Source organism: Varanus komodoensis, unplaced genomic scaffold, assembly GCF_004798865.1.
Source record: "Varanus komodoensis strain SLA01 unplaced genomic scaffold, ASM479886v1 scaffold81, whole genome shotgun sequence".
NCBI lineage: Eukaryota > Metazoa > Chordata > Lepidosauria > Squamata > Varanidae > Varanus > Varanus komodoensis.
This window is the reverse complement of record NW_025336495.1, coordinates 2,684,323-2,700,548: the sequence shown is the minus strand read 5'-3', so window position 1 is coordinate 2,700,548 and position 16,226 is coordinate 2,684,323. Positions and strand designations below refer to the sequence as shown.

At 53.5% G+C, this 16,226-nt stretch overlaps 1 protein-coding gene across 1 annotated transcript in view; it reads right to left on the bottom strand.

The window, feature by feature from the left end:
• Positions 1-483: 483 nt before the first annotated feature.
• The window catches only part of LOC123036701 (zinc finger ZZ-type and EF-hand domain-containing protein 1-like), a 44,639-nt gene continuing 28,896 nt past the window's right edge, over positions 484-16,226 (bottom strand). Inside the window, exons 10-27 of the mRNA XM_044456107.1 lie at positions 16,107-16,205; positions 15,048-15,139; positions 13,097-13,245; positions 11,799-11,910; positions 10,442-10,657; positions 9,937-10,037; positions 9,150-9,322; positions 8,740-8,870; positions 7,572-7,642; positions 7,183-7,297; positions 6,808-6,967; positions 6,030-6,151; positions 5,811-5,933; positions 4,928-5,094; positions 3,725-3,806; positions 2,793-2,994; positions 1,708-1,856; positions 484-804 (exon numbers count right to left, since the gene is read on the bottom strand). Coding sequence (XP_044312042.1) covers positions 499-804; positions 1,708-1,856; positions 2,793-2,994; positions 3,725-3,806; positions 4,928-5,094; positions 5,811-5,933; positions 6,030-6,151; positions 6,808-6,967; positions 7,183-7,297; positions 7,572-7,642; positions 8,740-8,870; positions 9,150-9,322; positions 9,937-10,037; positions 10,442-10,657; positions 11,799-11,910; positions 13,097-13,245; positions 15,048-15,139; positions 16,107-16,205 — 2,570 coding nt within the window. The 3' untranslated portion in view covers positions 484-498. The remainder of the gene's footprint in view (positions 805-1,707; positions 1,857-2,792; positions 2,995-3,724; positions 3,807-4,927; positions 5,095-5,810; positions 5,934-6,029; positions 6,152-6,807; positions 6,968-7,182; positions 7,298-7,571; positions 7,643-8,739; positions 8,871-9,149; positions 9,323-9,936; positions 10,038-10,441; positions 10,658-11,798; positions 11,911-13,096; positions 13,246-15,047; positions 15,140-16,106; positions 16,206-16,226) is intronic.

Here is a 16,226-nt window from a genome sequence, read left to right as displayed (position 1 = left end):
CTTGAAGGAGTAAGCTGAAAGTCACCTGCCATTTCTGAAAGTACTTCAAAGGCCCATAAAATGCTTTTTGCACTTTTCTCTTCCAGCTCCTTTCACTTTCATTATGGGCACGGCAGGAAATACCAGAAGCCTTACCACTGCAGAAACTTGTCAAGGCCAACCACAGTAAGTTACACCATTCCTACCACGTTCTGATGTGCATCAGGGGCAAAATCATCTCGTGAATGCACCCAAAGCAGGGACAGCACCAACGGCAATGCCCTGGATCAGTATTTTTGAGCCCAGCATTTTCCTGGACGCATAATCTTGTGAGATTATTTGGAAAGAACACTTTCAGCAAGACAGCTTTCCCGTGCCAAGTTCTCCGGGGAACATCAGCCTCTGATGCTCTCCGATGCTCCATGGCAGTCAAGCCCGGGGCTGCAGTGCTCCCCATTTGGAAAGCGATGTCTGTTTCTTCTAAATCACTTGATGGGCAAGTCACACTTTATGGCCAAATTAGCTATCATATGAGCAGTAGGTAGTCTTCGCTATGAATAGATATTCACTAATGTAGGAGTTACCATAATTCTGCAGCTTCCCATACAAATCTGGAGAGAGATACACCAAAGCAGCAAATGCAGAGCGGACAGCTTGATCAACAGTGGAACCAGCAACTAGGTCAGTCTTTGGAGCCTGCTTTTTACATGCCTGTATGAGTCCTTTGAACAGGTCAGAATTTGGCCCACAGGGCTCCTGGGCAGGGTCTGACTTTGAGAAGTTAAGGAGGAATGTGTGACAGTCGTCGGCATCAGAGCTGATGGCCTGGAAAGAACATCAGAAGAGATTTAGTCCCTAACAGCACCCCACGGCTCCGGCTCATTTATTTTGGCGGCACTGCAAACGCTACAGAGACCTGGTGTGCGCATCGGCGCCAGAGGGGGGCAGTGAAATTAAGTAATTCCTTAGAAACTAAGGAAAAACCAAAAAGGCCGCACCCAGATGTAGTGCTAAACCTGGGCTGAACATGGCAACCGGGGTGGTGAGCAGGCCGTTTTAGCCAGAGGTGTTAGCTGTGCCTTTGAATCTAAGCAGCGACACAGGCAAAAGACCAGGCTGAATGACAGAATGCCGAGCATGTTTCTCCTGGTGCTTGCGAGAACCCCGGAACTGTTACAGTTGGTTGCTGCTGGTGAAAAGCTCCTGAAAAGGCCGCCAGCAACCTGTCTTTGGAACTGGGACATTGCAAAGTCCTTGGCCACGCTAGGATGGGCCGCCCAGCCCTATTTGCACGGTCCTTCTTGCTGGGGGAAGAACCCACGTAGGAAGCCATTCCCTGTTTCCAGGAACTGCAACAGTTCCATTACATGCTGTCTGTGGCACATGAGACTTGCAGTCCAGCACAACTGAAGGAAGGGAAGGAGGGAGGATAAGGTGGACCTAAATGCTGGTCTACTCAGAGAGCTCTGGCTACTGGGCAGTACAGATACTAAATGAATAAATAAACTCGGGTGTCAGCAATAAACCCTTGCAGTGGTACAGAAACCCAGAGAAAGCCCCTTTCTTCCTCCTGCTCTGGTCTGATGCACACACTGCTCATCTCTGGCCACAGTGCTGGGTTCAGGCCAGACAACTGGGTGACTGCATGATACCAGCCGGGGGTGGGAACCCCCCCTGAGCTGGCTCAGGTGCTTCTTGCAACGAGATTTAGGGAGTGATCTTAAATACCTCTTTATTTTCCTGTTGTGTTTGGCTTAGCTTGTGAGGTCTCGGCTGTTGGACAGAACACATTTGCTGCCTGAAGACCGGTTTCCAGAGAGGAGAGTTAAGAACAGCCGTCACTTTTGCGGGAGGCAGTTCTACCTCATGGCCCCCCTCTGGGGAAAACAGCAACAAAAGGAGTTGGAGTTAGAATAGCAAAGGTTCTGCACTATGAAAGGTCTTTTAAGATTACAGGAGAGGAAACAAAAAAACCAGTAAAATCAGAAATTAAGCACAGAAGCCAGCCAGCCTCTGCCAGGCCATGTGGATCTGTAAGATGGAGGACAGGAGGGCATCCCTGAATAGCTCCTCCTTCTGAGGATCAAGACCCACTGTGACAAACTGCAGCAACATCCGTGCTTTTTGCTGGTACGGATTTTACACTTTTGCTTTTAGAAGCTATTTCTGATTTCTTGATTGGGTGAGAAAATAAATTTATCCAGCAGCATGAACAAAAAAGCTAACTAGGCTAAAGAAAGTCACTGCCTAGTGAGAATTACAGCCAAATGTGTCTTTAAATCTGGGATTTCGCCATCTAAGTCCCAGATGCTATTCCAATTTTCCACAACCTGCTCCCCTCTGGAAAAGCTGGAAGCTCTAGTCCAAGACATCTGGAGGGGGGCAGGTTGAGAAAGACCAGACTTCCCAGGACAGTGACCTGGCTAGAGCAGACCCAGCAGCTGGGGGAGACTGGGGCCCAGGCACCCCTGTGCTGCCCCACTTTCAAGCCAATCATGCTTTCTCTTAGCACTACAAGGGTCCCCATGGAACCCTCCCCACAACAAACATGCACTTCCAACCATGTTTGATTTTGGAGCAGGAAGCAAAACAAAGGCTGAGCACAGATGAGGTCAGCTCTGAGACGTCTAACTGTCTGAGCAGCCGCTTCCAGAATCTGGAACTGGCTTTCCGCCAGCACCATTCTTACGACAAAACCTATCAGCCAAGAAGGTGCTTTGTTCCCTCACAGCTCACCCACCCCGGGCACAGGAGGACTGTGAAAACAATGACGTGAAAACAATGGGAGAGAACCCCCCCCCCCCCAGACTCACCACGCAGGGATTTCAGCACCATGCTCTGGGAAGCCAAGCGCCCCATCAGCCTGGCCACAAGCAGGTGCAAGTCCAGGCCCCAGGAAAGGTCCACATCCGGCAAGCCATATGCGGTGACGGAGAATTTGTAACCCCACTCGTTGTTGCTGCTGTCGGAGCGGAAGACGAACTGCAGCCGAGGGCCAGCCATAAAAGTCACTTTCTAGAGAGCAACACGACAGTTTTGATTTTGCCACGGTGAGCAGGACAGGAAGAGAAACTAAAGATGATTTCTGGGCTCGGAATGTCAAGCCAACAGCCCTTGGCGGGACTTCCAGCTGCCACACAAGGCGTCTTTCCCCCAGCTGGACCCTAACAGTTGCACTTGTGTTGCACAAAAGCTACGCCACAACGGACGGCTTAACGTGAAGCTTCCAAACTGCAAGATGGTGGAAATGAGATGCTTGTCAGACCAAAAGTTCTGCAAGATGCTTGGAAGCAGGCGAGGCCACAAGGACCAGTAAACAAACTGTGGCTGTTCACTGAAACGCCATGCTGTGACCATGAGGTCCAGAAACCTGGAGAAATTATTTAGGCTTTCAGCTCAAAGAAGTTGCATTCCCTCGGTTAACAAGGGCATCAGCTCACCATCCAACTTCTGAAGCTGCACCAGTCAGACACGGTTTGCTTCCCATGAAGAGGCTCAATCCCCTTCAAGCGATCGCCTACATCCTCGCAGGAGAAAGCTCTCGCGGGCGTTTAGTCACACCTTGCGAAGCACAATTCACTGTGGATGCTTTGGGAGGCAAAGCTCCCTGGCATGCTCCGAGGTGGTTCTGAAAGGTCCTCCACTGCAGCCACGGGGACATCAAAGCCTCGTTCTGCACCAGCCACAGGGAAGCTTCTGAGGCCCCACAGAAGTTTGCTTTGTTTAGTAATCAGCCTTCACTCACCTTGGGCCACTTGTCTGTGCCGACTTTGGTATCGTAGCGAGTTTTGGCACCTTTGGCATCAGTAAATTCCAGGTAATCGTACCTACAAAGATGTGTTTTGACAGCATTACAGCTTGAACTTGCACTGGGCTCAACTCTGCCCCCTGCTGGATGGAACCCTCGCTGGTGGCAGCTTGTTGTACAATCTGAACCAAGCAAAGGAGGGCGAACAGATGGTTAACAAACCCTCACACAACCCTAGAAGCCAAGTAAGTCCTGGGGGCTCAGTTGCCTTCCCCGATCGTGTGAATCCTGGCACTACTGGCTAAGCTGGCAAGTGGGGCAGGCAGCTGAATTCTTCACGAACGCTCTCAGAGGCAGGTGTGAGGGGGTGCCACCCAAAGCCCCTGTGAGGAGGAGAATGGAGGGGACGGGTGGGGTGGGGTGGGGAGTGCAGAGGAAAGGGAAGCCACAGCATGGAGGAACGAGAAGTTGGACCAGCCAGGCTGCCCGTTTCAGAGCAAGGAAGCGAAGGTGGGGGAGAAGGCGTGAGCGGAAGGCTGCATTGGGGGTGCATGGAGAGCTGTGCAGTTCCTTCCAGTCCAGAAGAGAACAAGGGACAACAGAGGGTGTGTCTCATTTGAACCACACACGCCCGCCCTCACTTGAAACGCCATCCGCAATACAGCCAGTATGACTGCGAAGGATCATGGCCCTGGCAGCCAAGTTCCCAGGAGACCCTCCACAGTGTCGCCTGCACCCTCCCAGCACTAGGCGCATCCAGACGGGCCACGCTCCAAAAAGGCTTCAGTGGACTTGATCGCAGAGGGCGGGAGGAACCAAAGCACCGGGGAGCAACACCACAGAAGCACTTCAGAGCTGTGGGCACGGCTTCTCCTCCCGCTGCACTTGCAAAGGGGAGCTGGGGAAGGGGACGCGCCGGTCCGTGCCGTGAATGGAGGCGGAGAAAATGCTGCTGTGGTGCGAGTGATTCCCCAGTCCTCTGGCGCGCTGCTTGGAGAGCACCCGTGCTGTGAGTGGGCAGCCTTGCTCACTAAACATTTGCATCCAGAGACAGTCCTAACTGCAGAGTCTCCGACGGAGCCCACGGACCGGGGGGGGTTTGGTGGGCCTTTGTCACAAGGCCCTCTCACAAAGCCCCAAGGGGAGACGTGCACGGAGCAGCTGCTGCCCCACCACCCGAGAGGGACCACCGCGGCTTACCTCCGCTCCGTTTCACATCTGTCGTCAAACTCCACTTCGAAGGAAGTTGCCCCTGGGCAGAGGAAAACCGTGACGTCGTGGCAGTTGTTGTCGTAATTGTGGGGAGATTCCACAGTCCATGTTCGAAGCACCACGGGCTGCTCCTGCGGCTGGCTTTGGATGCTCACCTGATACAAACGAAAAGCGGTGAAAAAATAAGAAGAACAGAGATGGGCCATCTCCCTGGGCCACAGCTCAGGGAGTCCCGAGCGACTGGAGGGCTGGCAGACACTGGCAAAGCAGTCTGGAGTGTGGCATTAGGTCTCAGCCCCTTTTTATGGCAGCTGTGAGCCAGCCGGCCCATGTGCTCCGAACAGGGCAGTTCCACAGGCCGGGCCTTGATTTCTCAGTTCCTCCTCCAGCTCTTCCATTACTTCAACTAGAACGTTCCTCATTTGCAAGACTCAGCAGAGGCAGGGACTTGGTTTAAACTTCCTTTCATTCCCTCTTCTACATCAAAACTGCACTCAAAGCAGCAAACAGAAATGTGGTACACAAAGGGGTTTAAAAATCTAAGTTCATTCAGTACGAGAGAGCAGCGGTCAAAGAACAGCAGCACAGCAAAGGGAATGTGCACATCAAAGGCCTGTCTGGATAGTTCTGAAAAGGCCGTGGTATTTCTAGACTACCTAGTCGCCTGAGCTCCTTGTCCCGGCGGTCGGAGAAGCCCAGTGAGTCTGGAATGTGGCAGTGGGGAGAGATCATGTGCAAAGAAGCAGAAACGGTGGCATCGCGACCACGCGGTGAGCAGTGGGCTGGAGCCAGGCCACAATGCTAGGATTCTGCTCTAAGCTCCCCTGTCGGGGGAAGCAGCAGCAGCAGCCTGTGCCTTCTCCAAGGCTACCTTTTCCGGACTGTCGCCAGGCTCCGCAGACAGATCGTTCAGCAATGTTGTCAGCATGCCGATATCGTGCAGGAGGGCACGGTGCGGAATATCCAAGGTGTAGAAGTCTTGCAGGAAGGTCATCTGGGATACAGAAATACATCCGATCGCAATAATGAAAAGGGAAGGGGAAAAAAGGGGGGTGGCATCTGCTGCTGGAATGGCGTTAAGCTTGCTTACCAGTTGCCGGGTGACCATGGCGAAGACAGAGTGGCTCAGTTTCTCCATGATGGTTTTCCCACTGTGTTGGGACAGGAGTGACCCTAAAATTGTCCGAACGCTCAAGAGGAACTGCTTCACGTCTACATAGAGAAGAGCAAAATGCAGCCAACTAAATGCCACAGGTCCTGGTAGGCTGCGGGAGGTGCAGATAAGCGGGAGGGGCTAACCCTGAGGGACAGGTGAGGATGCTGGTCAGGTTCAACAGGGTGGCCAGTGAACTTTCCCTGTGCCCAAATGCCAGCATGAGCTGCTGGAGCCACGGCAAAGCCTCTTCGGCCTTCAGCTCCTTTGGAAGAGCACCGGAGATAGTTGCTTGGGAGCGGCCCTCCCAAGCCAGGCAGCAGATGAGAGCTGCTTCTGCTGAGAGAACGAAGCTGTCTGACACACCGCCGTGGCTTCACCCTGGCCTTACCTCACGGAGGGAGGTCAGCACCCGTGTGCAAGGCTGAAGCAAGAGCAACTGAAACTTGCGAGAGGCACGGCAGTCTTGGATTCTTTTGCCCGCCCAGGCAACCCTCGGAGCCTCTCCTGGCTTATTCAGGGAACCACTTAGGCCACAGAGAAGGGGGCCGTGCGTCTCCTCTTGCCTGTTCAGACTCTGCATACTTATTTCATCCCTGCATTTCATCTTGGGCACAAATGCCTTTGTTTCCTCCCAAGTATTCTTAAGTCTTAACTGGACCAGACCCCTCGAGACGGATGCAGCACAGTCAATTCTCCGGGGCGAGGGACTTACATTTCGTAAGGATTGCCGCGGCCAGGTTCTTAGATGCTGCATCGCTCCCTTTAAGCTGCAAGTAGCACCAAGAAAGGAGGCTGCCCTGGACAGACCAGAACAGCGACGAGAGCACAGGCCCGGAATCGTGCTGGGCAACACCCAGCATCAACTTTTCACACTGGGAAGAGATGAGAAGAAAGCAGTTCAGTGGGATTGGAAAGGGGAGACACGGAGCCGAACTTGAGCAGCTGGGTCAGTCCTGGGGAACCTGGGACCCTTAACCCCAGGCCAGGAAATGCTTTCCACAGCCGCCTCCCCCGTTAACAGAGTCAGCCAATAAAATCTGTCAGTTCTGCATTAAGAAGCACCCCCCCGCCAAGTACGAGTGGCCACCTCTCTTGATGTCACCATGAGAAGGGTCTCCATCACGGCTAACACTTGGTCCACATCCACCTCTGCAGGGTTTCCCTTTTCCGGCAACAAGAGGAGCCCACCTGGATCCTGATCGCTGCGAAAGAAAGCATGTTTTACCGAGCGATTAGGAACACAGGTGTTCAGACATTCCACACGGCCAGCCTCAGCACACCGACTCTAGCGGCCCAGCTTCCAAATGCAGGGTGGCAAAGCATCTTCCCCAGAAAGCCTGTTTCATTTTCTTGAACCAAGTGGGCCGTTTCACCCACCTGCGCCCTGCACTATTAAGAGGAGAGATTTACAAGGTAAAGGAGGGGGAAGGTGGCTGGAACAATGGCATCCACTGCGTTCCAGGTAAGGTTGCTTACCTGAAATATGTGCAGAGGGACCTGAAGGTAAGCTGCACAGAGGGCTTGTGCTCCCGCTCAGTGATGTTCTTCTGGAAAGAAGAGAAGGGGTTCGTTTTGTCTTTTAATCCTCGCTTTTCTCACAACGGCTCATTTGGAGAATGGGAGGCCGATGGCACGTTTGGGCAATGCAGGCTCTCTGTCCTTTCTGTGGACCCCAAATCACTGCTGCTGTGCCCCCCCATTTTCTGTTTAAATCAAAGTGCATGTGTGCCGTTCACAGTGTACCTTGTTTTAAAGAGAAAATGTTGGTTGTTTTTTCTCTTTACGCTGTTGCCACGGACTGGGCCCTGGATACCCCCAATCTGTATCAGTGGAGAAAATAATATGAGAAAGGGCCTGCAGGATCCAGCCCGGGGTCCATCCAGCCAGCCAGCTGCCCCAGGTGAAGCCTGCGAGCAGGACCGGAGGGCAACGGCCCTCGCCCACCCGGCGACTTGAGTGGGAAGGCGCTGTCGCGTTTGTCCTGCTTGTGGGCAGGAGCAGGCATCAAGCCATGAAGAGTGCGGGACACGAGCTGGGAAGACGCATGTTCAGCCCTGCGTGGCCACGAAGGCCACCGAGTGACCGCCCTGTGTCCGTGCCAGGCCTAATCTCAGCCTGCCCAACAATCTGAGGACGGCTTGGACTACAACTCTCGTTAGCCTCAGCTAGCATGACCAATCACCCAGGTCATGGGAATTCCAGACCAAAGCGTCTGCAGGGAGCTTGGCTAGAGCTCTCACAGGATTGTTGGGTGAGCTGCTGGGAGTGGGGACAGAATAAAAACGCAGCAAATGGAGTGATATACAACTATTACATTATCAAGAGAAATAGGCAGAGAACAGACCAGATGAGGCCTGGCCCTGAAACCTATAAAGTAAAAGAAAAACCAGTTCCAAATTTGGCCCGTTCCACCTTTTACATCAGCCTTCCCCAACCCTGTGCCTCCCAGAGACATTTGGACTGCAACATCCAGAATTTCCAGTCAATGGCCCAGTTGGATGGGAATTCTGGGAGTTGTGGTCCAAATGCCTCCGAGGGCCACCAGGCTGGGGAAGGCTGTTTGAGATCCTAACCCCGATTTCTGTGGAAAGAAAAGCAAAAGAAACATAGGGCCTTGAAGATAATTTCCACGCCTGCCACATACCAGCATTGCAAAAAGCTTTTCCCGCCGGGTATGTCTGTGGGGGAAGAAGATGGCTGCTCCGTTGAGCAACGTGTTCGTGACTTCCTGCTTCAAGATCTGCAGGGGGGAGGCCTCGCTGTCGCTGTCCACAACTGTCCATTGGAAAGACAAAGGGCAAGGAGAGGCTGATGCTTGTGTGAGGACACCCTGCATCCCTTGACAAGCTGCTCCCCTTCCAGGGCTCCCAAGCTTCTGAACCTGTGCCTCCAGAGCTGCGAAAGTCGCCCTGCCTGAGGCAGCCAGCCTTGGTGGGGGCAGCGCGAGAGAGGGATCCTCCCCGGGCCTGCTGGCATGAGGCACCTGGAACAGGCCCACCCCCTTCCCCGATTCAAAGGACAAGCCGAAGACCAAAGGCCGGGGAGAGATCTCACCTTCACACAGGTGCTGGTAGAGTTCCTCAGCCACTTCCGTGTTGTCAGGTGTTTGCTTCTTGGCCGCTCCCTGAGACAGCGTGGCTTCTTTGTTACCCGAACCAAGCCCTGAGAAACAGCTCTGGAGAAGCCGGAGTAGCACGGTCTGGGCATCGATGCTCTCTTCTCGAGGACTGTGTGTGCGGGGGCAGGAGGGGGGGAGACAGAAAATTGCCGTGACCAAGGCCGTCCTGTTATGCCATCTGTCACTTGGCCTTCAGGGTCCTGCACTGCCATCCCAAGGGTACTGTTGGGGGGGGGGGGAATATACTTTCCCTTTTTAAAAAAGAGAGGCAAAGAACTCTGCACTGTTCAGTGGACGGCTTCACCACAACCTGCTACGGGAGATAAATGCGCCCAGGTGCTCCTGGCAGTGCACACGCCATGCCACAGAGGAAGCCATCCTGAGGATTTCCCAGCTGCACTAAATGTGTATCCAGGTACACAATGCCCATGATTTGGCTCCTTAAGTTTAAACAGCAACACAGGGTATGCTATGGATTAAGGACCGCTTCCCTTCCCCACGTCGAGAAGCACGCTCGTGCTGAGTCCTGCAACTCCTTCCCTGGATGCCTGGATCTGGACACTGCGCTGAGCTGCCAGGACCTGTGACAATGTGAGTCTGGCAATGCAAGGCCTCCAGTCATGACTGAACTTGCTGGCACAGGCCACAAGCTCCCGGGACACGCAGCAATCAGCAGAGCGTGCCTTACTTTGCGCTAGTTTGGTGTCACGGAAGGCTACCTACTTCTGTTGGAGTTTGTTATAGAAATTCCAGAAAAGCTTTAAATCTAGGCCCATGAAGTCCAGGTAAGACTTGTATCGTACACCTTTTCTTTTCTTCTGAACCTAGGAAGAAATGCAGAATACAGAGCTCCAAAATGAGGAAGAAACACCTCCATTGCTCCCTGCTTGTAAGCAGCACCCTGCCAGATACATCCTTCTCCTGAAAGGTCTCACAGCCCTGCAGGAGGATGCGGGTCCCACCCGAGTCTCTCGCTGGAACTAGAGGTGGCCCTAAACTGCCACACGGCATCATCCGGGGGAGTGAAACCCTGCACGCAGTATCTCTGCCTGCCCTGGACCAAGCCGCATGGAAGGGATGGTCCAACTGTTTACAGTTCATCGCAGTGCCTTTCTCTGCCACATCACCTTTACTAGCATCTTTTCAAAGCATACTGTGAACTATTTCTGCCTGCCAGAAGTGGCCCAGAGTCTGGAGAGAAGAGGGAGGGCAGGTGGGGGGAACATACCAGGTCTTGTGCAAGCTGCTGGACGAAGGACAGGGTTTTCAGGAGAAGAGTCATTCCACACACAGTATCGCCACTCGGTCTGTCACACGACTTACAGCTCTCGCTTCCGTCCGGCTCTGCTGACACAGGCCGAAGGTACCCAAAGACACCCATGCCTTGCACTCCAAGACGTTCTGCTTTCTCTTGCCTTGTGCACAAGAACTTCACCATCAGGTACTGAAAATGTGGGGAGAGACATGGCATCCAAAGCTTTAACTCAGAATCGAGCGGAGCACCTGGGGACAAACGCCCTTCTGTCCAAGGTTCCAAAGAAGGTGGCCTGCAAAACCAGCTCCGGCATGCAAAAACCAGGGCGGCATTCGAGGGCTGATCTGCTGCACCAGTCAACTTTAAATCCTGAAACCCACCAAGACCAAGCTGACCCAAACTAACAGCAGAACAGCCCTGTTCACACAGCAGCCACAAGAAGCCCAAGGGGGACAGGAGGGCAACTGCGGCTGCACCCATGCTCCCCAGCAACTAGTGCAGTTCTGGCTGCAGGTTACATAATCAATCAGAGAAACACACATGCTTCATTTGATACAGGCCCTCGCAAAACTCATGGGAAACGAGTGCTGTCTAAGATGCGGCATTCCATCCTGCGGAGGAATACCTCTAACCCAGCACCTGCTGTCGCACCTGGTGCATCCCCTCAAAGCATGCTTGTGAGGAACCCGAGGTGGCTTCCACAGCTCCATTTTGGTCCTTGCAACAACAACCCTGTGAGGTAGCTGAGGTGGAGATCCTGTGACTGGCCCAGAGTCACCTGGGGAGCTTTGTGGCCAAGTGGGGGACTAGAACCCGGGTCCCCCAGCTTCAGTGTTCTCACCACCACATCCAAGCTGCTCCGTGTATGAGGCACCCACCTGCCACATCCCAGTCTGGGGCACCTCTGCAATTTTCAAAGAGCACACCTATGCCTGCGATGCACACAGAGGATCCGATGCGCCAGTAAACACGGCCTCTGCCTTGTGTGCCTGGGAAAACGTGGGGTGCCAGTCCAGCCTGCCTCCTGGCAGCTGCCTGATGCCCACTCTAGCCCAGTTCCAAGGCTAGCAGGAAGGCAGGGCGGTGACTGGCGCTCTTTGGCCACACCAGGTCAAACCAACACCCCTGCCAGCCTTTCGGGTGCTGCAGTTGTTGGTGGGCTCCCAGGCTGTCCCCCAAATGCCTGGACCGAGCGGCAGCCGAGCCAGCATACCAAGAGAGCCACCCTTTCTGCAGCCAAAAGATCTGCACGCCCCTGCTTAGCTCCCGCTGTAGCACTGCACTCCTTTCCAGCCTGGATTACCGGTGGGGGGGGGGCAGGGGGGTTTACCCTGGAAATGCGACACTGCTGCATCTTGACTTCCACTTCGTCCCATTCCTCCTCCAGTTCAAACCATCCCACAGGATCCTCCTCTCCCAGGTCATCACGTGGAATGCCACTCCTAAAATTGCAGAAAGGAAGAGAAAATCCACCAGGCTTGCACTTGCCATCTGCAACCTAACAGAAATCAGGCTAAGGCAGGGGTTTCAAACTCAACTTACCTGGGGGCCGCTGGAAGTAGAGTCTGGGTGAGGCTGGGCCGCATCAAGTATCCCACCACCGTGGTGGTGGTGGGCTGCTCATCCTGCACCCGGCCCGGGCGCTGCCGGTGCTTTGAAGGCCGCAGGGCCCCTCCCCCATGCCCTGACCATCCCGGCAATTGGCCCATGGGCCACGAGTTTGAGACCCCTGGGCTAAGGCATGTCTACACCCACCCTTTCCTAACTTGCTGCCCTCCAGGTGTTTCAGACTACGAACCCCATTGGCCCCAGCTCCCCCCCCACCAGCCAATGCTCAGGATGATGACATCTGTTATCCACAACATATAATGCCACTCAGGTTGGGGAAAGCTAGCTTATTTATTTAATGTGATTTTGCATTCTCTCAAGGGAGTGCACGAGATCAAAGCAGTGCAAAGCAGTGGAGGGGGCAGAACCACACGCCTCAACACGAGGCGGCTGCAGTCCAGAGCACCTGACCCTCACAGGCATGGCCTGGCTGCAGGTAAGGGCTTCCTCAAGTTGGGAGCTGGAACACATCTCATGAGGGGAGAAGCTGGCCAGGTGAGGTCCTGCCCTGTTGGAGCAAGGGGCAGCCAGCGGCAGTCTGAGCTTCGGGAGGCCACCTGGCTCAGAGAGCTGTTTGGTCATTGTTTCTCAGAGTAGCTCGCCTGCATGTAGACCAGAGTTATGGCTGAGGCTGAGCAAGAAAACCATAAAGGTGTTTTTTGTTTCTGTTTTTCTTAAACTAGGGCAAAGGAGCTGCAGCCCGTTTTTCCTCTTGGTATGATTTGGACAATACAAAAGCGTTTGAGTCTCGTTTGGAATTTACCCCTGGAGCTGGGTTCTGACCCTCCAGACTGCTGGAAAGTGGCTCCACCATATTGCCAGGGGGTCACAGTCCAATACCAAAGCAGAAAGTCCTGGTTCAACTCCAAGCAGTAACCACAGTGAAAAAGGAAGACGGGGAACTGATGGGTGAAGCTTCCCTGCAGCCAAAATGCTAGAAAGCTGCTGCCAACCAGAGCGCGCAACACTAGGCCAGAAAGGCCTAGTTGCATGCTCAGCATATTCCCGATGCTCAATTACCTCATTTTTAAGAAGTGCCGAAAATCCTCCAGCTTCCATTTGTCGTAGGCCTCAAACCTTTTGAAATGCTCCTCCGCGTGAAACTTCTCTGAGGGGCAGTTGTAAGCAAACACCAACCCGCATCGCGCTCCAATCGGCCCTCTTCGGACCTAGGAGGAGACGAGGCTTTAACCATGCACAGACTGTCAGGAGATGCTCCGCGAGGACACCAGGACTGCGCAGAGACGCCCAGCAGCTTACAGAAGCTCAATCACAACAGCCGCCCGAAAGGAGCAGAGGGGCAGGGAAGGGAGTTCCAAGGCTCTGGTTCAGGGGTACTCAGACTTTTTAAACAGGGGGCCAGTTCACTGTCCCTCAGACTGTTGGGGGGCCGGACTATAGTTTCAAAAGAACATGAATGAATTCCTATGCACACTGCACATTAAAAATTAATTAAAATTGATTAAATTTTTAAAAAATAATTAAAAAATGTTCACTTCACTTGCTTGGGCTGCAGCAGAAGCTCAAGAGGAGGTGGGGAAGAGCATGTCCAAATTCAAGGGACATAGCTACCATGTCCATGATCGTGCTGAGGGGAGAGGGGGAGAGATGGACGTGATCACGCTCATGCAGGGAAGGCAGGTGCGATCGCGGCCATCTCCCCCCCCCCCCCGCACACACAAGCACGAGCATCTTCCCTGCACGAGCGCAACTGTGGCCATCTCCCCACTGAGTACACCTGCAGCGGCTCAGAGCTTTTGGACTTGCTCAGAGATTGTTTTCTCCAAGCGAGCCCAAAACCTCTGAGGCGGGCCGGATAAATGGGCATGGTGGGCCGGATCCGGCCCGTGGGCCATAGTTTGAGGACCCATGCTCTAGATGCCGGAGCTCCACCTTGGCCATGACTCAGCTCTCACATGTGGCCCACCCAATCTCGGACTGGTTCATGTCAGACGCCAACAAGCAAAAGTACAAGAACATAAACTTACTCCATGTAAACACTTTCCCTGAGCATTCAAAGTATCCACTCATGCATATTATCTCAGTAATTTTAAGATGAGGGGGGAAGGAGCACATCCCACTCAGACCTGCAACCATTTAGGGTGGGGGCAGCCCCACGCATGTCCTGGCAGAGGAGATGTGGGGGGCGGGGGGCCTCTCTTGAGCGCCCATCTCCCCAGAGGCACTTTTCAGATCCAGAGGAGGAGGAAGAGGAAAGAAGAAAGGGGGCCGCAGTGGGCAGAGGACCTGGTGGCTTCATGCTTACAAAGTTTCAGCCACTCTGCCTTGGGAACGAAGGTGACATTTCAGAACTGGGTGGGGAGAAATCGGAAGGGGAGTTCCTTGGCCCTCCAAGGAGACGGTGGGCAAAGTGGGAGGACCAATGAAGACGTTTCCGGGATTCCTGCTGTCTAGTCAAGCAGCAGGAGCAAGCTGGAGCGGGGAATAAGAATCTGTCAGAAAGGGAAGAGAAGGGAAGGGAGGAGGGGAAGTTTCAGTTTGGGTTTGACTCTTCACGTGGGCAGATGATTCTCCCTTTGACCTATACTGTTTCGAAACCTTTTACATTTTAATAAAGGACTCGGTTGCTAGGGGTTTGTCTAAGGCTGCTGGAGAGGGGAAAGCAGGAGCGAGGGTGGGAGAAAGACCAGCACGCTCGAGCTGAGCCCGCCGTAGGTCTTGCCTCTGCCTAAGCACAAAAAGGGCTGCATCTTTAGGGAAAGAAGATGCTTCTTTCAGCAAAGGCCATTGAGAGGAATGCGCATCCTGATTCTGGCCACCCTGAAAGAAAGCACAGACCCCTTTTACAGTTCATGTCTTTCCTCTTCTTTCTCCCCTTTCATGAAATGCATGGCTCACTCTTGAGCAGAGACTTTCGCTCACACAGACCACGCATCCAGTGCAAACGCTCTCTCAAAAGAAGGGCAAAACAAGTCATGGTTCCGGGAATGTTTAGCAAGTGAGTCCAGACCTTTACTCTGATTTGTGTGACTTGCAGGGCCAATTCTGTCCCTGTCGAGAGGATGATGCTGGCTTGCCTCTTCCCAGTCTCTGTCAGGAAGCCTGTGAACAAAAATAGATGTTTGCCCAGAATTCCCGGAAGGAGCATTTTCAGTCGGGCGGAGACACGGCCTTGCACTGGGCCGCACTATGGGGAACGAACGACTTGCTGTGCGCATTTGGCTAAAAAGAGACCGGCACCTAGTCCCACCTGCTGACCGACGATTTCCTTTGCTAGGGTAGACGTGGGCATGCTGCTCAAAGCTGTCTGGGTCGACCTTTGGGAGTAATTCAACATGCTTATCAAGGTCTCCATTCAGAGCACCTCTGAATTTCACGGTTCACAATCTCCTGGCACCAAAGGCCCTGAGGATGTCTGGTCCGACCCATTCAGTAGGTCACACTTCCCCACTATGGGACTGTGCAGGTGTGTGGGACTGTAGCTCCCATAATTCCTAGCCAGCATGGTTGCTGAGAACTATGGGAAATGCTGTCCAACACAACTGGAGGGCACCAAGTTACAATATGGGCAGTCATCGCACTCTGGATCCAGACAACATTCCAAGAGTGCCAGGGGGTTTCCCAGTCCGTAAGAAGAAGGGGAGAACCCTTGGAGGCCCAGTGTGGGCAGCATGCAAGGCTTTCAGTGGATAAAGCTATCTTCAGTCTTGATTCATCAGGGACGGCTTTGCGGTGTGTCTGGCCCAAGTTCAGCTGTATTAAATCCTTCTCTGCTACCGAGATGCATGTGTGTCACCTCCAGTGGGCTAAATATCTCACTTAGTCCTTCCTGCCCCATGCTTTGCTCTTCTGTTCAATATTAACAGTGGTCCCCTGTTTGCAGAGTCTAATGTTTCAAATGATTGTTTTCTTGTAAGGTAACGATGCTGCGCTTTCTCCTTCCTGTTTGCAGAAGGAAGCCTCCAAACACAGTCAAGGCCTGCTCATGACCCAGACCTCCATCCGGGGCAGAAAGGCAGGGTGAAAAGGTGTCTGATAAAATATAATCCGAATCCAGGTAAGCCCTTACCATCCCCTGTCCATGGCTCCAAAAGGAGATTTTCAGGTCCCGATTTGTCTTCCTTCCCCTTGACATCGCAGGCCTGCAGAGTCAGACGCAGTGGCGCCCCTGGAGGAGAAGGTGTACAGC